Source organism: Coregonus clupeaformis, chromosome 7, assembly GCF_020615455.1.
Source record: "Coregonus clupeaformis isolate EN_2021a chromosome 7, ASM2061545v1, whole genome shotgun sequence".
Taxonomy (NCBI): domain Eukaryota; kingdom Metazoa; phylum Chordata; class Actinopteri; order Salmoniformes; family Salmonidae; genus Coregonus; species Coregonus clupeaformis.
The window spans coordinates 11,691,903-11,716,761 of NC_059198.1; the positions used below are offsets into that span (position 1 = coordinate 11,691,903).

Consider the following 24,859-nt stretch of genomic DNA (forward strand, 5'->3'; position numbering starts at 1 on the left):
CACATAGAGTTCTGGTCAAAAGTAGTCCACTTTATCAGAAATAGTATACCATTTGGGACACAGACATATATTTATTTCACACACAAAGTCTCACCACAAAGAACACACTGTGCCAGCCTGGCGCCTTTCCACAATCTTCTAAGGATCTCAGTCCACCCACATAAAGATGCATGGCATTGGCAGGCAATTAGGCTAGTGACATCTGTTTCCCACTTATGCATAAGCTCGTGTGCAAAACATTTGTAGGCTACAGGACAGGAGGAGTGCGCACCTGTGCATTTTACACACAGACTATGCGAATCATGCCCCCGCCAATCTTTCAACAAGCCAATAGCGTATAGCCTAACCCTAGCCTAGTCAGTGCAGCTCCGCAAAACGCCGCACTGTCCAGTTTCTCACATCTGTCTTCTTTCAGGACCTTTAAATACAGTGACATGGGTAAACAATCTGGAGGAGGGGCCCTCTCATCCACACTGATATCACTCTCAGCCAATGAGCGAAAGATCCCTAATCACTGTCAAGTAACTATCTTTGCCATTGGCTTGGAGCTGGAAGCGGTCGCTAGGGAGCCACTCAAGCGTCGCGCTGAGCATGGTCCAGTGCTACTGTGTAGTAAACCAAGTAGAGCGAAGCGCAGCGCGAGAGTACCTGCTACTTTCTAATATGCGCGGCGCGGTGAAGCAAACTCGCCGCTCTTGACGCCCCTATATCTGCGGTGCGGTTTTCTCGCTCTGTCTGCACTTAGCTACAGTTCTACAGTTCTAAAAGGTGTTCGAATTCGACTCTCGTATATGCTACCTATTTTAATGAATGAATGGGATTGCCCCACCGTTTATTTTCAACACAGTAACGTTTAATGCAAGACGTAGAGTTTCTTCATGGCGTCTCAACAGCAGTCAAGAATTCAGTCCTATCTGGAGAAAAATAAAATTGGACCGCTGTTTGAGGTTAGTGCATTAATCATCTCAACTAGCATATTTCACCTGTTCATGGCATTGACTGGGACACGTATGTTTTGCTGCAAGCCTACAATTTATCAGCATCATAAGGCTTTGGTTTCAATGTAGAAACTTAGATCGATCAAATAGCCTATATGAATGTGCATACCATTATATATAAAAACTAGGCTATACATGTATGGAAATTATAAGACCCTGTCCCTGCATTGAATTTGGAAATACAGAGCGCGCACAGACAGCACACCCCTTCCACCCGATAGCGATCATCATCACAGATTCGATCTGCCTGCAAGATTGTAAAACGGAACCCACTCTCTGTAAATCCAGCTATTGGAAAATATCATTATAAAGTAGCCAGTAGTGGTTGTCTTGTCGCATACTTTCCCTGGCTACCAAGCATGCATGTCCTGGTCGTATGCATCCATCCCCTTATGATTAGAAAGATAGATGTTTCTAAAAGGTCCCGACGGGTTTACAGGCAGCACAAAGTGGGCAATATCATTCTCTGGAGCACTAGGTAAAGGCGGTCGGGGTAAACTGAGGTAACACACTGGCACTGCGCTTGGAGGTTCTAAGCGGCACAAATGTTTACTGAAGAGAAGCAATAATGTTTTTTTATAGACACATGCATTATAAAATGTGAGACATAGTCTAATAGAATGGAAGGATACATTAATAGGTAAATCAGCTCACTCATCCTTCATCACAAAATTATAATTGCAATCATTCATCACAAAATGATCATTGCATTTTACCTGCTACAATAATGTTTGACGAGATCATTGCCGGTTCTACAGTCCGATCATATTAATACAGATAGCGTCCTGCATCTACATGGCTGTTTGGCTGGAGAGTGTTGTAGCTAGCTACCTCTGTTTGTGTAGGGAGTTCACGTAGGTGCTATAGTACAGTAGATAGGCTGCACTGCCATGAGGACAGTTTATCGATAGCCTATCTGAGTTTAAACATGCAGAGGTTCAAAATAAAGAGAGAATTCCTGCAAGGCATCTGCCTGAAGGGCTATTGATTTAAGTGTGAAGGAAGTTTTGCATGTCTGTGGGAATCTATTGTCTTCTGGTTTTCATTGGTGTTTGTTTGAATGTTGTGTATCAGTCTGAGTTAATGACAGTATTGACTACCACAGCTACAGATCAAATCTTACAGTAGTGCATATAGACTATTCACTAGACAAATACTGGTTGAATCAACGTTGCTTCACGTCATTTCAACCAAAACATTATATGTGATGACGTTGAATCGACGTCATCACATTTGCAAAAAATCATCAACTTTTTTTCACCCAACTTTTTACCTAAATCCAATGACATGGTGAAATGTTGTTGTTTTTTCAAGTTGAATTCATGTTAGTTGACAACTGAACCAAAATTAAATCAAAACTAGACATTGAAATGACGTCTGTGCCCAGTGGGTAGCAGCATAATAACTGGTTTTATTCTGGTTGAATTCTCCTTTAAATGTATCAGTCTGAGTTACTGTAATGACAGCTGTGCCTACCACACCCCATAATGTTGGTATGATATCCCCGCTAGAAGAGTCAGTCATGCCGTGTGCATCCCAAATGGAACCCTATGTAGTGCACTATGTAGGGGATATGGTGCCATTTGGGACATATTGGCTGTTTCTCTAGACTGTGTTGGTATGATATCCCAGCTAGAAGAGTAAGTACTGCTAGTTGTGTAGATGGTAGAGTCATATCTAATTAGAGGGTCAGATGGATAGATTAACTCACAGATGCTGGGGAGACACCGAGGCCACACAAACACAGACTGTTTCTCCCGAGGCTCCTCTACACACACACATACACCATCTGCAGTAACAAAACTGAGTGTGTGTGTTGCATCGGGACATGTTTTTGTGGGAGGTTGAGAGAGAGAGAGAGAGAAAGTGATACAGATATATAGAGAGAGAGAGACATAGAAAGAGAGAATAAGAGAGAGAGACTGCATGCTTGAGCGTGTTTGCAAGTATGTATATCTGTGTGTGGTGGTTGTACGTACACAGTATGTGTGTGTGTGTGTGTGTGTGTGTGTGTATATGTACTAATGCAGGTGTGTCACAAACTGCTGATCAGGTCCTCCTTTCCACTGATGTAGCAACACACACACACACACTCCATAACACACATATGCTGCATGTTAATCAGGGCTGGCTAATAGCAAAGAGTGGCCCGGGCCAGCCAACCCAGCACAATGGACAGCTGCTCCCTGCTATTGTAGTGACTATAGTGCTGTACACTCACATCACTGCTCCCTGCTAGCGTAGTGACGATAGAGCTGTACACTCACATCAATTCTGACTGCTAGCGTAGCGACTATAGCGGTGTACACTCACATCAATCATTATTGCTAGCATAGCGACTATAGCGCTGAACACTCACATCAATTCTGACTGCTATCGTAGCGACTATAGAGCTGTAGCTACACTCACATTGTCAGGTGCTGATGTGGTGTAGGAGTCAGGCGCAGGACACAGAAGCTTCGTCCAACAGACTTTACTTACGACAAAATACAAACTAACGGGCCTCTACTACCCGGAGGCGAGCGATTACGCAACAGTGCGCAAAACACCAAAATACAAACAGATTACGCAACACGTGCGTCTGTACTCAAAACTATGGAGCAAAATCAACGGCACCTAATGACAGGCGGAACAAGATCCCACAAAACACTGTGGAAAACAGGCTGCCTAAGTATGGTTCCCAATCAGAGACAACAATCAACAGCTGATTCACGTTGCCTCTGATTGAGAACCACACCGGCCAACATAGAAAACACATCAGCTAGATAATGAACCTAGAACACAAACACATAGAAACTACACACCCTGGCTCAACATAACAGAGTCCCAGAGCCAGGGCGTGACAGTACCCCCCAAAGGCGCGGACTGCGACCGCGCCAAACATAAACCGAACAGGGGAGGGCTGGGTGGGCATTCCTCCTCGGAGGCGGTTCCGGCTCCGGGCTTGACCACCACCCTCCAACAATCCCCCCGTAGCGCCCCTGGTCCGGTCTGGCCCCGCTGGCTGGAGCTGGACTGGACATCGGTGGAGCGGATTGCTTAGGCTCCGATGTGGAGCAGCTGACCGGTACCTGACCCGGCACCGGTGACCCAGGCACGGGCTGTGCCGGACTGACGACGCGCACCACAGGCTTGGTGCGGGGAGCAGGGACGGGCCGAACCGGGCTGACGAAGCGCACCACAGGCTTGGTGCGGGGAGCAGGAACAGGCCGGGCCGGGCTGGCGACAAACACTGTGGCAAAACAGGCTGCCTAAGTATGGTTCCCAATCAGAGGCAACGTGAATCAGCTGTTGATTGTTGTCTCTGATTGGGAACCATACTTAGGCAGCCTGTTTTGCCACAGTGTTGGTGGGATCTTCTGTCACGATCGTCGAACATAGTGGACCAATGCGCAGCGTGGAATGAGAACATACTTTTATTTTATAGAGTACCACACGAACAAAACGATACGTGACGTCCTTGGTAACAGACACAAACCATACACGGAACAAGATCCCACAAACACTGTGGCAAAACAGGCTGCCTAAGTATGGTTCCCAATCAGAGCCAACAATCAACAGCTGATTCACGTTGCCTCTGATTGAGAACCACACCGGCCAACATAGAAAACACATCAGCTAGATAATGAACCTAGAACACAAACACATAGAAACTACACACCCTGGCTCAACATAACAGAGTCCCAGAGCCAGGGCGTGACACACATCAATTCTGACTGGTAGCGTAGCGACTATAGTGCTGTACACTCACATCAATTCTGACTGCTAGCGTAGCGACTATAGCGCTGAACACTCATGTCACTTCTGACTGCTAGTGTAGCGACTATAGCACTGTACACTCACAACACTTCTCCCTGCTAGCGTAGTGACTATAGCGCTGTATACTGACATCAATTCTGACTGATGGCTTAGCGACTATAAGGCTGTACACACATCAATTCTGACTGGTAGCTTAGCGACTATAGTGCTGTACACTCACATCACTTTTGACTGCTAGCGTAGCGACTATAGCGCTGTACACTCACATCACTGCTCTCTGCTAGGGAAGCGACTATAGCGCTGTACACTCACAACACTTCTGACTGCTAGTGTAGCGACAATAGTGCTATACACCACAGGAGGTTGGTGAGGGGAGAACGGGCTAGTGGTAATGGCTGGAGCGGATCAATGTAATGGTATCAAATACATCAGGCACATGGTTTCCATGTTTTTGATGCCATTCCATTTTCTCCATTCTGGCCATTATTATGAGTCGTCCTCCCCTCAGCAGCCTCCATTGCTGTACACTCAAATGAATTCTGACTGCTTCAGTAGCGACTATAACGCTGTACACTCACATCACTGCTCCCTGCTAGAGTAGCGACTATAGTGCTGTACACTCACATCAATTTTGACTGGTAGCGTAGCGACTATAGTGCTGTACACTCACATCAATTCTGACTGCTAGTGTAGCGACAATAGTGCTATACACCACAGGAGGTTGGTGAGGGGAGAACGGGCTAGTGGTAATGGCTGGAGCGGATCAATGTAATGGTATCAAATACATCAGGCACATGGTTTCCATGTTTTTGATGCCATTCCATTTTCTCCATTCTGGCCATTATTATGAGTCGTCCTCCCCTCAGCAGCCTCCATTGCTGTACACTTAAATGAATTCTGACTGCTTCAGTAGTGACTATAACGCTGTACACTCACATCACTGCTCCCTGCTAGAGTAGCGACTATAGTGCTGTACACTCACATCAATTTTGACTGGTAGCGTAGCGACTATAGTGCTGTACACTCACATCAATTCTGACTGCTAGCGTAGCGACTATAGAGCTGTACACTCACATTACTGCTCCCTGCTAGCGTAGCGGATATAGCGCTGAACACTCACATCAATTTTGACTGCTAGCGTAGCGACTATAGCGCTGTACACTCAAATCACTGCTCCCTGCTAGGGTAGCGACTTGAGCGCCGAACACTCACATCAATTCTGACTGCTAGCGCAGCAACTATAGTGCTGTACACTCACATCAATTCTGACTGCTAGAGTAGCGACTATAGTGCTGTACACTCACATCACTTCTGACTACTAATGTAGCCACTATAGTGCTGTACACTCACATCAATTCTGACTGCTAGCGCAGCGACTATAGAGCTGTACACTCACAACACTGCTCCCTGCTAGCGTAGCGACTATAGCGCTGTACACTCACAACACTGCTCCCTGATAGCGTAGGGACTATAGCGCTGTACACTCAAATCACTGCTCCCTGCTAGGGAAGCGACTTGAGCGCCGAACACTCACATCAATTCTGAATGCTAGCTTTGGGACTATAGCGCTGTACAGTCACATCAATTCTGACTGCTAGTTTAGCGACTATAGTGTTTTTCACTCACGTAACTTCTGACTGCTAGCTTAGCGACTATAGTGCTGTACACTCACATCAATTCTGACTGCTATCGTAGCGACTATAGCGCTGTACACTCACATCAATTCTGACTGCTAGCTTAGCGACTATAGCGCTGTACACACATCAATTCTGACTGCTATCGTAGCGACTATAGAGCTGTATACTCACAACACTTCTGATTGCTTTTGTAGCGAATATAGTGCTGTACACCACAGGAGGTTGGTGAAAGGAGAACGGGCTAGTGGTAATGACTGGAGCGGAATAAATGGAATGTCATCAAATACATCAGGCACATGGTTTCCATGTTTTTGATGCCATTCCATTTGCTCCGTTCTGGCCATTATTATGAGCTGTACTCCCCTCAGCATTCTCCACTGCTGGAAAAATTCTGACTGCTAGCGTAGAAACTATAGTGCTGTACACTGACACCACTGCTCCCTGCTAGTGTAGCGACTATAGCAATGTACACTAACATAAATTCTGACTGCTAGCGTAGTTACTTTTTTGCTGGACACTCACATACATTTTGACTGCTAGCGTAGTGACTATAGCGCTGTACACTCACATCAATTGTTACTGCTAGCATAGCGACTCTAGCGCTGTAAACTCATATCACTTCTGACTTCTAGCGTAGCGACAATAGCGCGGTACACTAATGTCACTTCTGACTGCTAGCGTAGCTACTATAGCGCTTTAGACTCACATCACTGCTCCCTGCTAGTGTTGTGACTATAGTGCTGGACACTCACATCAATTCTGTCTGCTAGCATAGCGACTATAGTGCTGTACACTCACATCAATTCTGACTGCTAGTGTAGCGACAATAGTGCTATACACCACAGGAGGTTGGTGAGGGGAGAACGGGCTAGTGGTAATGGCTGGAGCGGATCAATGTAATGGTATCAAATACATCAGGCACATGGTTTCCATGTTTTTGATGCCATTCCATTTTCTCCATTCTGGCCATTATTATGAGTCGTCCTCCCTCAGCAGCCTCCATTGCTGTACACTTAAATGAATTCTGACTGCTTCAGTAGTGACTATAACGCTGTACACTCACATCACTGCTCCCTGCTAGAGTAGCGACTATAGTGCTGTACACTCACATCAATTTTGACTGGTAGCGTAGCGACTATAGTGCTGTACACTCACATCAATTCTGACTGCTAGCGTAGCGACTATAGAGCTGTACACTCACATTACTGCTCCCTGCTAGCGTAGCGGATATAGCGCTGAACACTCACATCAATTTTGACTGCTAGCGTAGCGACTATAGCGCTGTACACTCAAATCACTGCTCCCTGCTAGGGTAGCGACTTGAGCGCCGAACACTCACATCAATTCTGACTGCTAGAGTAGCGACTATAGTGCTGTACACTCACATCACTTCTGACTACTAATGTAGCCACTATAGTGCTGTACACTCACATCAATTCTGACTGCTAGCGCAGGCACTATAGAGCTGTACACTCACAACACTGCTCCCTGCTAGCGTAGCGACTATAGCGCTGTACACTCACAACACTGCTCCCTGATAGCGTAGGGACTATAGCGCTGTACACTCAAATCACTGCTCCCTGCTAGGGAAGCGACTTGAGCGCCGAACACTCACATCAATTCTGAATGCTAGCTTTGGGACTATAGCGCTGTACAGTCACATCAATTCTGACTGCTAGTTTAGCGACTATAGTGCTTTTCACTCACGTAACTTCTGACTGCTAGCTTAGCGACTATAGTGCTGTACACTCACATCAATTCTGACTGCTATCGTAGCGACTATAGCGCTGTACACTCACATCAATTCTGACTGCTAGCTTAGCGACTATAGCGCTGTACACACATCAATTCTGACTGCTATCGTAGCGACTATAGAGCTGTATACTCACAACACTTCTGATTGCTTTTGTAGCGAATATAGTGCTGTACACCACAGGAGGTTGGTGAAAGGAGAAAGGGCTAGTGGTAATGACTGGAGCGGAATAAATGGAATGTCATCAAATACATCAGGCACATGGTTTCCATGTTTTTGATGCCATTCCATTTGCTCCGTTCTGGCCATTATTATGAGCTGTACTCCCCTCAGCATTCTCCACTGCTGGAAAAATTCTGACTGCTAGCGTAGAAACTATAGTGCTGTACACTGACACCACTGCTCCCTGCTAGTGTAGCGACTATAGCAATGTACACTAACATAAATTCTGACTGCTAGCGTAGTTACTTTTTTGCTGGACACTCACATACATTTTGACTGCTAGCGTAGCGACTATAGCGCTGTACACTCACATCAATTGTTACTGCTAGCATAGCGACTCTAGCGCTGTAAACTCATATCACTTCTGACTTCTAGCGTAGCGACAATAGCGCGGTACACTAATGTCACTTCTGACTGCTAGCGTAGCTACTATAGCGCTTTAGACTCACATCACTGCTCCCTGCTAGTGTTGTGACTATAGTGCTGGACACTCACATCAATTCTGTCTGCTAGCATAGCGACTATAGTGCTGTACACTCACATCAATTCTGACTGCTAGTGTAGCGACAATAGTGCTATACACCACAGGAGGTTGGTGAGGGGAGAACGGGCTAGTGGTAATGGCTGGAGCGGATCAATGTAATGGTATCAAATACATCAGGCACATGGTTTCCATGTTTTTGATGCCATTCCATTTTCTCCATTCTGGCCATTATTATGAGTCGTCCTCCCCTCAGCAGCCTCCATTGCTGTACACTTAAATGAATTCTGACTGCTTCAGTAGTGACTATAACGCTGTACACTCACATCACTGCTCCCTGCTAGAGTAGCGACTATAGTGCTGTACACTCACATCAATTTTGACTGGTAGCGTAGCGACTATAGTGCTGTACACTCACATCAATTCTGACTGCTAGCGTAGCGACTATAGAGCTGTACACTCACATTACTGCTCCCTGCTAGCGTAGCGGATATAGCGCTGAACACTCACATCAATTTTGACTGCTAGCGTAGCGACTATAGCGCTGACACTCAAATCACTGCTCCCTGCTAGGGTAGCGACTTGAGCGCCCGAACACTCACATCAATTCTGACTGCTAGCGCAGCAACTATAGTGCTGTACACTCACATCAATTCTGACTGCTAGAGTAGCGACTATAGTGCTGTACACTCACATCACTTCTGACTACTAATGTAGCCACTATAGTGCTGTACACTCACATCAATTCTGACTGCTAGCGCAGCGACTATAGACTGTACACTCACAACACTGCTCCCTGCTAGCGTAGCGACTATAGCGCTGTACACTCACAACACTGCTCCCTGATAGCGTAGGGACTATAGCGCTGTACACTCAAATCACTGCTCCCTGCTAGGGAAGCGACTTGAGCGCCGAACACTCACATCAATTCTGAATGCTAGCTTTGGGACTATAGCGCTGTACAGTCACATCAATTCTGACTGCTAGTTTAGCGACTATAGTGCTTTTCACTCACGTAACTTCTGACTGCTAGCTTAGCGACTATAGTGCTGTACACTCACATCAATTCTGACTGCTATCGTAGCGACTATAGCGCTGTACACTCACATCAATTCTGACTGCTAGCTTAGCGACTATAGCGCTGTACACACATCAATTCTGACTGCTATCGTAGCGACTATAGAGCTGTATACTCACAACACTTCTGATTGCTTTTGTAGCGAATATAGTGCTGTACACCACAGGAGGTTGGTGAAAGGAGAAAGGGCTAGTGGTAATGACTGGAGCGGAATAAATGGAATGTCATCAAATACATCAGGCACATGGTTTCCATGTTTTTGATGCCATTCCATTTGCTCCGTTCTGGCCATTATTATGAGCTGTACTCCCCTCAGCATTCTCCACTGCTGGAAAAATTCTGACTGCTAGCGTAGAAACTATAGTGCTGTACACTGACACCACTGCTCCCTGCTAGTGTAGCGACTATAGCAATGTACACTAACATAAATTCTGACTGCTAGCGTAGTTACTTTTTTGCTGGACACTCACATACATTTTGACTGCTAGCGTAGCGACTATAGCGCTGTACACTCACATCAATTGTTACTGCTAGCATAGCGACTCTAGCGCTGTAAACTCATATCACTTCTGACTTCTAGCGTAGCGACAATAGCGCGGTACACTAATGTCACTTCTGACTGCTAGCGTAGCTACTATAGCGCTTTAGACTCACATCACTGCTCCCTTGCTAGTGTTGTGACTATAGTGCTGGACACTCACATCAATTCTGTCTGCTAGCATAGCGACTATAGTGCTGTACACTCACATCAATTCTGACTGCTAGTGTAGCACAATAGTGCTATACACCACAGGAGGTTGGTGAGGGGAGAACGGGCTAGTGGTAATGGCTGGAGCGGATCAATGTAATGGTATCAAATACATCAGGCACATGGTTTCCATGTTTTTGATGCCATTCCATTTTCTCCATTCTGGCCATTATTATGAGTCGTCCTCCCCTCAGCAGCCTCCATTGCTGTACACTCTTAAATGAATTCTGACTGCTTCAGTAGTGACTATAACGCTGTACACTCACATCACTGCTCCTGCTAGAGTAAGCGACTATAGTGCTGTACACTCACATCAATTTTGACTGGTAGCGTAGCGACTATAGTGCTGTACACCTCACATCAATTCTGACTGCTAGCGAGCCGACTATAGAGCTGTACACTCACATTACTGCTCCCTGCTAGCGTAGCGGATATAGCGCTGAACACTCACATCAATTTTGACTGCTAGCGACTACTATAGCGTGTACACTCAAATCACTGCTCCCTGCTAGGGTAGCGACTTGAGCGCCGAACACTCACATCAATTCTGACTGCTAGCGCAGCAACTATAGTGCTGTACACTCACATCAATTCTGACTGCTAGAGTAGCGACTATAGTGCTGTACACTCACATCACTTCTGACTACTAATGTAGCCACTATAGTGCTGTACACTCACATCAATTCTGACTGCTAGCGCAGCGACTATAGAGCTGTACACTCACAACACTGCTCCCTGCTAGCGTAGCGACTATAGCGCTGTACACTCACAACACTGCTCCCTGATAGCGTAGGGACTATAGCGCTGTACACTCAAATCACTGCTCCCTGCTAGGGAAGCGACTTGAGCGCCCGAACACTCACATCAATTCTGAATGCTAGCTTTGGGACTATAGCGCTGTACAGTCACATCAATTCTGACTGCTAGTTTAGCGACTATAGTGCTTTTCACTCACGTAACTTCTGACTGCTAGCTTAGCGACTATAGTGCTGTACACTCACATCAATTCTGACTGCTATCGTAGCGACTATAGCGCTGTACACTCACATCAATTCTGACTGCTAGCTTAGCGACTATAGCGCTGTACACACATCAATTCTGACTGCTATCGTAGCGACTATAGAGCTGTATACTCACAACACTTCTGATTGCTTTTGTAGCGAATATAGTGCTGTACACCACAGGAGGTTGGTGAAAGGAGAAAGGGCTAGTGGTAATGACTGGAGCGGAATAAATGGAATGTCATCAAATACATCAGGCACATGGTTTCCATGTTTTTGATGCCATTCCATTTGCTCCGTTCTGGCCATTATTATGAGCTGTACTCCCCCTCAGCATTCTCCACTGCTGGAAAAATTCTGACTGCTAGCGTAGAAACTATAGTGCTGTACACTGACACCACTGCTCCCTGCTAGTGTAGCGACTATAGCAATGTACACTAACATAAATTCTGACTGCTAGCGTAGTTACTTTTTTGCTGGACACTCACATACATTTTGACTGCTAGCGTAGCGACTATAGCGCTGTACACTCACATCAATTGTTACTGCTAGCATAGCGACTCTAGCGCTGTACACTCACATTACTGCTCCCTGCTAGCGTAGCGGATATAGCGCTGAACACTCACATCAATTTTGACTGCTAGCGTAGCGACTATAGCGCTGTACACTCAAATCACTGCTCCCTGCTAGGGTAGCAACTTGAGCGCCGAACACTCACATCAATTCTGACTGCTAGCGCAGCAACTATAGTGCTGTACACTCACATCAATTCTGACTGCTAGAGTAGCGACTATAGTGCTGTACACTCACATCACTTCTGACTACTAATGTAGCCACTATAGTGCTGTACACTCACATCAATTCTGACTGCTAGCGCAGCGACTATAGAGCTGTACACTCACAACACTGCTCCCTGCTAGCGTAGCGACTATAGCGCTGTACACCTCACAACACTGCTCCCTGATAGCGTAGGGACTATAGCGCTGTACACTCAAATCACTGCTCCCTGCTAGGGAAGCGACTTGAGCGCCGAACACTCACATCAATTCTGAATGCTAGCTTTGGGACTATAGCGCTGTACAGTCACATCAATTCTGACTGCTAGTTTAGCGACTATAGTGCTTTTCACTCACGTAACTTCTGACTGCTAGCTTAGCGACTATAGTGCTGTACACTCACATCAATTCTGACTGCTATCGTAGCGACTATAGCGCTGTACACTCACATCAATTCTGACTGCTAGCTTAGCGACTATAGCGCTGTACACACATCAATTCTGACTGCTATCGTAGCGACTATAGAGCTGTATACTCACAACACTTCTGATTGCTTTTGTAGCGAATATAGTGCTGTACACCACAGGAGGTTGGTGAAAGGAGAAAGGGCTAGTGGTAATGACTGGAGCGGAATAAATGGAATGTCATCAAATACATCAGGCACATGGTTTCCATGTTTTTGATGCCATTCCATTTGCTCCGTTCTGGCCATTATTATGAGCTGTACTCCCCTCAGCATTCTCCACTGCTGGAAAAATTCTGACTGCTAGCGTAGAAACTATAGTGCTGTACACTGACACCACTGCTCCCTGCTAGTGTAGCGACTATAGCAATGTACACTAACATAAATTCTGACTGCTAGCGTAGTTACTTTTTGCTGGACACTCACATACATTTTGACTGCTAGCGTAGCGACTATAGCGCTGTACACTCACATCAATTGTTACTGCTAGCATAGCGACTCTAGCGCTGTAAACTCATATCACTTCTGACTTCTAGCGTAGCGACAATAGCGCGGTACACTAATGTCACTTCTGACTGCTAGCGTAGCTACTATAGCGCTTTAGACTCACATCACTGCTCCCTGCTAGTGTTGTGACTATAGTGCTGGACACTCACATCAATTCTGTCTGCTAGCATAGCGACTATAGCGCTGTACACTCACATAATTTCTTACTGCTAGCTTAGTGACTATAGCGCTGTACACTCACATCAATTCTGACAGCTAGCATAGCAACCTTTTTGCAGGACACTCACATACATTTTGACTTCTAGCCTAGCGGCTTTAGCGCTGTACACTCACATCAATTCTGACTGCTAGATAGCGATTATAGCATAGACTCACATCAGTTCTGCTAGCATAGTGACTATAGCACTGTACACTCACCTTAATCCTGCCTGCTAGCGTAACGACTAGAGCGCAATACACTCACATCAATTCTGACTGCTAGTCTATCGACAATAGCGCTGTACACTCAAATAACTGCTCCCTGCTAGCGTAGTGACTATAGCGAAGTACTCGTATCAATTCTGACTGCTAGCTTAGCGACTATAGCCCTGTACACTCACATCAATTCTGACTGCTTTCGTAGCGACTATAGACCACAGGAGGTTGGTGAGGGGAGAATGTGCTAGTGGTAATGGCTGGAGCGGAATCAACAGAATGGTATCAAATACATCAGGAATATTGTTTCCATGTTTTTGAGACCATTCCATTTCATCTGTTCCGGCCATTTTTATGAGCCGTATTCCCCTCAGCAGCCTCCGCTGCTGTACACTCACAGAAATTCTGACTGCCAGTGTAGCGACTATAGCACTGTACAATCACAACAATTCTGACTGCCAGCGTAGCGACTATAGCACTGTACAATCACAACAATTCTGACTGAGAGCGTAGTGAATATAGCGATGTATGATCAAAACATTTCTGACCGCTAGCATAGCGACTATAGAGCTGTACACTCACATAAATCACTGCTCCTTGCTAGTGTAGCGACTTTTTTGCTGGACACTCACATACATTTTGACTTCTAGCGTAGCGATTAATGCGCTGTACACTCACATCACTGCTCCCTGCTAGCATAGCGACATTAGCGCTGAACACTCACGTCACTTCTGACTTCTAGCATAGCAATTATAGCGCTCTACACTCACATCAATTCTGACTGCTAATGTAACCGCTATAGCACTGTACACTCACATCACTTCTGACTGCTAGCGTAGCGATTAGAGCGCTGTAAACTCACATCAATTCTTATTGCTAGCGTTTTGACTATTGTTCTGTCCAGTCACATACAGTGGGGAAAAAAAGTATTTAGTCAGCCACCAATTGTGCATGTTCTCCCACTTAAAAAGATGAGAGAGGCCTGTAATTTTCATCATAGGTACACGTCAACTATGACAGACAAATTGAGAGAAAGAAATCCAGAAAATCACATTGTAGGATTTTTAATGAATTTATTTGCAAATGATGGTGGAAAATAAGTATTTGGTCACCTACAAACAAGCAAGATTTCTGGCTCTCACAGACCTGTAACTTCTTCTTTAAGAGGCTCCTCTGTCCTCCACTCGTTACCTGTATTAATGGCACCTGTTTGAACTTGTTATCAGTATAAAAGACACCTGTCCACAACCTCAAACAGTCACACTCCAAACTCCACTATGGCCAAGACCAAAGAGCTGTCAAAGGACACCAGAAACAAAATTGTAGACCTGCACCAGGCTGGGAAGACTGAATCTGCAATAGGTAAGCAGCTTGGTTTGAAGAAATCAACTGTGGGAGCAATTATTAGGAAATGGAAGACATACAAGACCACTGATAATCTCCCTCGATCTGGGGCTCCACGCAAGATCTCACCCCGTGGGGTCAAAATGATCACAAGAATGGTGAGCAAAAATCCCAGAACCACACGGGGGGGACCTAGTGAATGACCTGCAGAGAGCTGGGACCAAAGTAACAAAGCCTACCATCAGTAACACACTACGCCGCCAGGGACTCAAATCCTGCAGTGCCAGACGTGTCCCCCTGCTTAAGCCAGTACATGTCCAGGCCCGTCTGATGTTTGCTAGAGTGCATTTGGATGATCCAGAAGAGGATTGGGAGAATGTCATATGGTCAGATGAAACTAAAATAGAACTTTTTGGTAAAAACTCAACTCGTCGTGTTTGAAGGACAAAGAATGCTGAGTTGCATCCAAAGAACACCATACCTACTGTGAAGCATGGGGGTGGAAACATCATGCTTTGGGACTGTTTTTCTGCAAAGGGACCAGGACGACTGATCCGTGTAAAGGAAAGAATGAATGGGGCCATGTATCGTGAGATTTTGAGTGAAAACCTCCTTCCATCAGCAAGGGCATTGAAGATGAAACGTGGCTGGGTCTTTCAGCATGACAATGATCCCAAACACACCGCCCGGGCAACGAAGGAGTGGCTTCGTAAGAAGCATTTCAAGGTCCTGGAGTGGCCTAGCCAGTCTCCAGATCTCAACCCCATAGAAAATCTTTGGAAGGAGTTGAAAGTCCGTGTTGCCCAGCGACAGCCCCAAAACATCACTGCTCTAGAGGAGATCTGCATGGAGGAATGGGCCAAAATACCAGCAACAGTGTGTGAAAACCTTGTGAAGACTTACAGAAAACGTTTGACCTGTGTCATTGCCAACAAAGGGTATATAACAAAGTATTGAGAAACTTTTGTTATTGACCAAATACTTATTTTCCACCATAATTTGCAAATAAATTCATTAAAAATCCTACAATGTGATGGATTTCCTCATTTTGTCTGTCATAGTTGATGTGTACCTATGAAGAAAATTACAGGCCTCTCTCATCTTTTTAAGTGGGAGAACTTGCACAATTGGCGGCTGACTAAATACTTTTTTTCTCCACTGTAAATTCTGACTGCTACTGTTGCAACTTTTTTGTTGTATACTTACATACATTTTGACTGCCAGAGTAGCGATTATAGCGCTGTACACTCACATCACTTTTGACTGCTAGCGTAGCCACTATAGCGCTGTACACTCACATCACTTCTCCATGCTAGCGTAGCGATTATAGCTCTGTACACTCACATCAATTTTTACTGCTTGCGTAGCAACTATAGTGCTGTACACTCACATCAGTTTTGACTGCTAGCGTAGCGACTATAGCGCTGTAAACTCACTTCACTTCTGACCTCTAGCGTAGCGATTATAGAGCTGTACACTCACATCAATTTTGACTGCTAGCGTAGCAACTATAGTGCTGTACACTCACCTCAATTTTGACTGCTGGTGTAGCGATTATAGCGCTGTAAACTCACATCACTGCTCCCTGCTTAAGTAGCGTCTATAGCGCTGTACACTCACATCAATTCAGACTGCTAGTGTAGCGACTCTGGTGCTTTAAACTCACATCACTGCTCCCTGCTAGCGTAGTGGCTATAGCGCTGTACACTCACATCAATTCTGACTGCTAGTGTAGCGACTATAGTGCTGAACACTCACATAAATTCTGACTGCTAGCGTAGCGACTATAGACTATAATGAGTCGGAAGAGAGGGATTTTCTCCACACTCCCGTCATTTGCAATAGAAAGAAAATGAGATATCGCGGAATGAGATTGGGGTGCTTGTTAAGGAGCCGGCTACGAGTGGCTAATCTGCCTTTGCCATCGATACTATTGGCCAACTTACATTCGCTTGATAATAAAGTGGACGAACTACAGGCACGTATATCCTACCAACGGGACATTAAAAACTGTAATATCTTTTGTTTCACCGAGTCGTGGCTGAACGAAGACATGAATAACATACAGCTGGCGGGTTATACACTGTATCGGCAGGATAGAACAGTGTAAACAACAGCTGGTGCACGATATCTAAGGAAGTCTCAAGGTTTTGCTCGCTTGAGGTAGAGTATCTCATGATAAGCTGTAGATCACACTATCTCCCAAGAGAGTTTTCATCTATATTCTTCGTAGCTGTCTATTTACCACCATAAACCGATGCTGGCACTAAGACCGCACTCAATGAGCTGTATAAGGCCATAAGCAAACAGGAAAACGCTCATCCAGAGGCGGCGCTCCTAGTGGCCGGGGACTTTAATGCAGGGAAACGTACATCCGTTTTACCTCATTTGGACCAGCATGTTAAATGTGCAACCAGAGGGAAAAACTCTAGACCACCTTTACTCCACACACAGAGACGCGTACAAAGCTCTCCCTCGCCCTCCATTTGGCAAATCTGATCATAATTCTATCCTCCTGATTCCTGCTTACAAGCAAAAACTAAAGCAGTAAGCACCAGTAACTCGGTCAATGAAAAAGTGTTCAGATGAAGCACATGCTAAGCTACAGGACTGTTTTGCAAGCACAGACTGGAATATGTTCTGGGATTCTTCCGATAGCATTGAGGAGTACACCACATCAGTCACTGGCTTCATCAATAAGTGCATCGACGACGTCGTCCCCACAGTGACTGTACGTACATACCCCAACTAGAAGCCATGGATTACAGGCAACATCCGCACTGAGCTAAAGGGTAGAGCTGCCTCTTTCAAGGAGCGGGACTCTAACCCGGAAGCTTATAAGAAATCCCGCTATGCCCTCCGACGATCCAACAAACAGGCAAAGCGTCAATACAGAACTAAGATCGAATCGTACTACACCGGCTCCGACGCTCGTCGGATCTGGCAGGGCATGCAAACTATTACTGACTACAAATGGAAGCACAGCCGCGAGATGCCCAGTGACACGAGCCTACCAGACGAGCTAAATTACTTCTATGCTCACTTCGAGACAAGTAACATTGAAACATGCATGAGAGCATCAGCTGTTCCGGACGACTGTGTGATCACGCTCTCCGTAGCCGATGTGAGTAAGACCTTTAAACAGGTCAACATTCACAAGGCCGCAAGGCCAGATGGATTACCAGGACGTGTACTCCGAGCAAGCGCTGACCATTTTCAACCTCTCCCTGTCTGAATCTGTTAAAAAAATTTAAGCCATGTAACATTTTCTTCTGCAACGTGACCCAAATGAACTACCTTCCAGTGCATGCACTATAACATTGGCTGAAATAGTACTCACACACATCTACTTCATGTTTCTAAATGATTTCTTTATTCAGACGAAGGGTACTGCTATGGGATCCCCTATGGCTCCTAACTATGCTAATTTGTATGTGGGTTACATGGAGAAACAGTCCATTTTCAATCCTCTCAAAAATGTTTATTATTTGGAAACGGTGCATTGATGATATTTATGTTCTATGGAGGGGTGATTCAAAACCGCTCCAGGTATTCCATGCTTTTCTTAACTCTTGTTCTGAGCACCTGAGATTTACTATGCAATCTGACACACGTCAAATCAGTTTCCTTGATCTTCTGATTTTGTGTGAGAATAATGTTCTATATACTGATCTTTACAGGAAACCTACTGATCGTAACAGTTTGTTGAGGGCTGATAGTTGTCACCTGCTTCCCTTGAAAAACAGTTTTCCCTACAGCCAATTCTGTAGGGGGTACAAAACTGGTCAGATTAATACTGCCATTGAGAAAATTCAAAACAAATCGGGATCTGATCTCTTTCAAGGACAGTCTCACAAAAATAAGCATTATTGCGTTCTAACTACACGCTATTCAAAGTGTTCTGAACAAATTAAGGGAATCGTTCACAAACATTGGCACATTCTAAGATCCGATGACAGTATTGGTAATGTGTTTTCGGACCCTCCCTTGGTTGTATTCCCGTGGGGCAGAAATCTCAGAGATCAATTTGTAAACTCTGATTTACCACCCCTAAATATCCCTGCACAACGACTATTTACGCCTCTACCGGATGGAAACTACAAGTGTAATGGCTGCGCCCAATGCAATGGCACTTACAAATGTAGATTCTTCAAATCAAAGGTGTTATTACGTGCTCCACTAAGGCAGTTATTGTCAAGGCTGAGGTGTATGATGTGTGGAAGTCAGGCGCAGGACACCGAAGCTTAGTCCAACAAAGTTTACTGTGAAAAACCACCAGGCAAGGATACAGTAAACGGCCTCAACAAACAGAGGCGAGCAATACGCAAACTATGCGTATAACAAATAAACAAATAAACAGATACAAAAACACGCAGCACTACGGACAGGCGAAAACAACACACAATCTAACCAATGCAAAACAGGGAACTTATAGGACACGTAATCAGACACAAACGGACACAGGTGTAAAAGACAGACCAAAGCAATCACACCAAGAAACATTCGGTGGCAGCTAGTACTCCGGGGACGGCGAACGCCGAAGCCTGCCCGAACTAGGAGGAGGAGCAGTCTCGGCAGAATCCGTGACAGTACCCCCCCCTTGACGCGCGGCTCCAGCTGTGCGCCGACCCCGGCCTCGGGGACGGCCAGGAGGACGCGGACCCGGGCGCGTGGGATGCCCACGGTGGAACTCAGTCAGGAGGGACGGATCTAGGATGTCCCTCCTAGGCACCCAGCACCGTTCCTCCGGACCGTACCCCTCCCACTCCACGAGATACTGAAGACCACTCATCCGGCGCCTCGAGTCCAAGATGGTCCGGACCCTGTACGCCGGGGCCCCCTCGATGTCCAAAGGGGCGGAGGGGTCTCTCCTATCTCATCTTCTTGGAGTGGGCCAGCTACCACCGGCCTGAGAAGAGACACATGGAACGAGGGGTTAATATTCTTGTACTCAATAGGCAGTTGTAACCTGTAACACACCTCGTTCAATCTTCTCAGGACTTTAAAGGGCCCCACAAACCGCCGACCCAGCTTCCGGCAGGGCAGGCGGAGGGGCAGGTTTCGAGTCGAGAGCCAGACTCGATCTCCCGGTGCGTACACCGGTCCCTCACTGCGGTGGCGATCGGCGCTCGCCTTTTGTTGACGGATGGCACGCTGCAGATGGACATGGGCAGCGTCCCACGTCTCCTCCGAGCGCCGAAACCACTCGTCCACCGCAGGGGCTCGATCTGGCTCTCGTGCCATGGTGCCAGGACCGGCTGATACCCTAAAACACACTGGAAAGGTGTTAAATTGGTGGAGGAGTGGCGGAGAGAGTTCTGGGCCATCTCTGCCCAGGGGATATACCTAGACCACTCCTCCGGCCGGTCCCGGCAATAGGACCTCAGAAACCTACCCACATCCTGGTTGACTCGTTCAACCTGCCCATTGCTCTCTGGGTGGTACCCCGAGGTAAGGCTTACCGAGACCCCCAAGCGTTCCATGAACGCCCCCCAAACTCTGGAGGTGAACTGGGGACCTCGGTCAGACACAATATCCTCGGGGACCCCATAGTGCCGGAACACGTGGGTAAATAGGGCCTCAGCGGTCTGTAGGGCAGTAGGGAGACCAGGCATTGGGAGGAGACGACAGGCCTTGGAAAACCGATCCACACCAAAATGGTGGTATTCCCCTGGGAGGTGGGAGAGAGGTGGGACCATGGTCGTTGTGGAACGGGCAGGGGATGTAACTTACCCCTGGGCAAATGTCTAGGCGCCTTACACTGGGCGCACACCGAGCAGGAGGAGACATAAACCCTCACATCCCTAGCTAACGTTGGCCATCAGTATTTCACGCTAAGGCAGTGCACTGTCCGGCCAATACCTGGATGTCCAGAGGAGGGTGATGTATGAGCCCAATAAATCAGACGATCACGAACCTCGAGCGGAATGTATGTCCGCCCCACAGGACACTCGGGGGAGTAGGGTCGGTACGCAGTGCCCGCTCGATTTCCGCATCGACCTCCCACACCACCGGAGCCACCAGACAAGACTCCGGCAGTATGGAAGTAGGCTCAATGGACCTCTCCTCTGTGTCATACCGCCGGGACAGGGCGTCTGCCTTACCGTTCTGGGACCCTGGGATGTATGTGATCTTAAAAACAAACCGGGTCAGGAACATGTTCCACCTAGCCTGACGAGGGTTCAATCTCCTAGCTGCCCGGATGTACTCCAGGTTACGGTGATCAGTCAGAATGAGGAAAGGGTGTTGAGCCCCCTCAAGCCAATGCCTCCACACCTTTAGGGCCTGGACTACAGCTAACAGCTCCCTGTCCCCAACGTCATAATTACGCTCCGCCGAGCTGAGCTTCTTGGAGTAGAACGCACAGGGGCGGAGCTTAGGTGGCGTGCCGGACCGTTGTGACAGGACTGCCCCAATGCCGGCCTCGGACGCGTCTACCTCTACTTGGAATGGTAAAGAGGGATCCGGATGCGCCAGCACCGGGGCCGAGGTGAACAGGTTCTTCAGTTTGACAAATGCCCTGTCCGCCTCAGCTGACCACTGCAAACGAACCGGACCCCCCTTTAGCAGGGACGTAATGGGAGCTGCAACCTGTCCAAAGACCCGGATAAACCTCCGGTAGTAATTAGCAAAACCCAAGAACTGCTGCACCTCTTTTACAGTGGTTGGAGTTTGCCAATTACGCACGGCCGACACACGGTCTACCTCTATCTCCACACCAGACGCGGACAACCAATAACCCAAAAAGGAGACGGACTCCTGGAAGAACAGGCATTTCTCTGCCTTGACATACAAGTCATGCTCCAACAGTCTTCTCAACACTCGGCGCACCAGGGCTACATGCTCGGCTCGTGTAGAAGAGTACACTAGGATGTCGTCGATGTATACTACCACACCCTGCCCATGCATGTCCCGGAAAATCTCGTCAACAAAGGATTGGAAGACTGAAGGAGCATTCATTAACCCGTATGGCATGACGAGATACTCGTAATGACCCGAGGTGGTGCTAAATGCTGTCTTCCATTCATCCCCCTCCCTAATGCGCACCAGATTGTACGCGCTCCTGAGATCCAACTTTGTGAAGAACCGCGCTCCGCGTAATGATTCTGTCATAGTCGCAATCAGTGGAAGAGGGTAACTGTACTTAACCGTGATCTGATTGAGACTACGGTAGTCAATACACGGGCGCAAACCCCCGTCCTTCTTCTTCACAAAGAAGAAACTCGAGGAAACCGGGGAAGTGGAGGACCGTATGTATCCCTGTGCCAAGGACTCGGCTATGTAAGTCTCCATAGCCGCTGTCTCCTCTTGAGACAGGGGATACACACGGCTCCGCGGAAGTGCCGCTCCTGTTTGGAGATCTATCGCACAATCCCCCTGTCTATGAGGTGGTAGCCGTGTTGCCCTCGTTTTGCTGAACACAAGTGCTAAATCCTCATACTCAGGGGGAATGCGCATTGCGGGCACTTGGTTCGGACTCTCTACCGAGGTCGCCCCTAAGGAAACACCTAGACATCTCCCTACACACTGGGCAGACCACTCCATAAGAGCCCTCTGTTGCCACGCAATGGTAGGATCATGGGCGCTTAACCAGGGAAGCCCCAGCACCACGGGATACGCAGGAGAGTCAATCAGATAAAACTGAATGATCTCCTCATGACCCCCCTGCGTCGTCATCTTAAGTGGTGCTGTGACTTCTCTGATCAGCCCCGACCCCAACGGCCGGCTGTCTAGGGCGTGAACAGGAAAAGGGGCTTCTACCGGCCGAAGGGGAATTCCTAACCTATAACAAAATGCACGATCAACAAAATTCCCAGCTGCGCCTGAATCTACTAGCGCCTTATGCTGGGAATGAGGTGCCACCTGTGGAAATCTCACAGGTATACTCATGTGACCAACAGAGAGCTCTGGGTAAGTGGGGCGCCTACTCACCTGAAATGACTCCCCAGTGCGTGACCTGTTGTCCCCTCTCCCAGGAGACCCTCCCCAGCACCTGGCCGCGGTGTGTCCTCCACGGCCACAGTTGGTGCAGGGGATGGCCCCCCTCGGGTTCTCTCTCCTCCTCTCCCTAGCGCCAGCACCCCCGAGCTCCATGGGAATCGGCTCGGAGGTGCTGGAGGGTGGAATGGACGACCCCCACTCGGGACGTCCGCGGGTAGCCAGCAGTGTGTCGAGACGAATGGAGATGTCCACCAACTGGTCGAAGGATAGGTTGGTGTCCCTGCAGGCCAGCTCACGACGAACGTCCTCTCGTAGGCTACACCGGTAATGGTCGATGAGGGCCCTCTCATTCCACCCCGCATCCGCCGCTAGAGTCCGGAACTCCAGGGCGAACTCCTGTGCGCTCCTCTTCCCCTGTCGGAGGTGGAACAGACGCTCCCCCGCCGCCTTCCCCTCAGGTGGGTGATCGAAGACAGCCCTGAAGCGGCGGGAGAACTCCGCGTAGGTGATGGTAGAGGCGTCTATTCCCCTCCATTCGGCGTTGGCCCACTCCAACGCCTTGCCGGATAGACAGGAGATGAGGGCGGAGACGCTCTCGTATCCCGAGGGCGCTGGGTGTATGGTAGCCAGGTAGAGTTCCACCTGCAGGAGGAACCCCTGACACCCGGCTGCAGAACCGTCATATGCCCTCGGGAGCGAGAGCCGTATGCCACTTGGTTCCGGTGCTGAGAGAGGAGGACTGGCCGTTGGTAATGGGATGGTGTGAGAAGGCGTGGGCACCTCTCCAGTAACCAACCGGCGCAGAGTGTTGGACACCTCGTTCATGGCGGCCCCAAGTTGCCGGATCATGGTGTCTTGGTCGCTGATCCGATCCTCCAGCGACTTGGGTGCCGCCACTGCTCCTGCTGACTCCATAGTGGTGTGTTGTTCTGTCAAGGCTGAGGTGTATGATGTGTGGAAGTCAGGCGCAGGACACCGAAGCTTAGTCCAACAAAGTTTACTGTGAAAAACCACCAGGCAAGGATACAGTAAACGGCCTCAACAAACAGAGGCGAGCAATACGCAAACTATGCGTATAACAAATAAACAAATAAACAGATACAAAAACATGCAGCACTACGGACAGGCGAAAACAACACACAATCTAACCAATGCAAAACAGGGAACTTATAGGACACGTAATCAGACACAAACGGACACAGGTGTAAAAGACAGACCAAAGCAATCACACCAAGAAACATTCAATGGTGGCAGCTAGTACTCCGGGGACGGCGAACGCCGAAGCCTGCCCGAACTAGGAGGAGGAGCAGTCTCGGCAGAATCCGTGACAGTTATTTATCTTATAACTTGTCCTTGTGGTAAAAATGATGTGGGTAAAACAAAGCGCGAGTTAAAAGTACGAATCTCGGAGCATCGTAGCACCATTAGGTGCAAAAACTCGACATACCCAGTCACTGCCCACTTTTTGGAAGCAAACCACTCGATTTCGTCCCTACGTTATATCGGCATTGAACATGTCACCCTCCCTAGGAGAGGGGGTGACCTCGACAACTTATTGTTAAAACGAGAGGCTGCCTGGATCTTTAATTTAAAGACCCTTGCTCCCTTCGGTCTCAACGTAGACTTTGATTTGAAGCCATTCTTGTGATTATTGTGATTTTGCTATTCATTGTAAATGTTTGTGGGCCTATGTAGCCAAGTTGTATCTATGATCGTATGTTATCTATTCATGTTTTT

At 47.5% G+C, this 24,859-nt stretch overlaps 1 protein-coding gene across 5 annotated transcripts in view; it reads left to right on the forward strand.

Annotated features, from left to right (window-relative positions):
• Nucleotides 1–625: 625 nt before the first annotated feature.
• c7h8orf34 (chromosome 7 C8orf34 homolog) overlaps nt 626–24,859 on the forward strand; it is a 176,548-nt gene continuing 152,314 nt past the window's right edge. For all 5 annotated transcript variants that reach the window (XM_045221165.1, XM_045221168.1, XM_045221167.1 and 2 more), the window contains exon 1: nt 626–947. In XM_045221165.1, the coding sequence (XP_045077100.1) occupies nt 879–947 (69 nt within the window). In that variant the 5' untranslated portion in view covers nt 626–878. The remainder of the gene's footprint in view (nt 948–24,859) is intronic.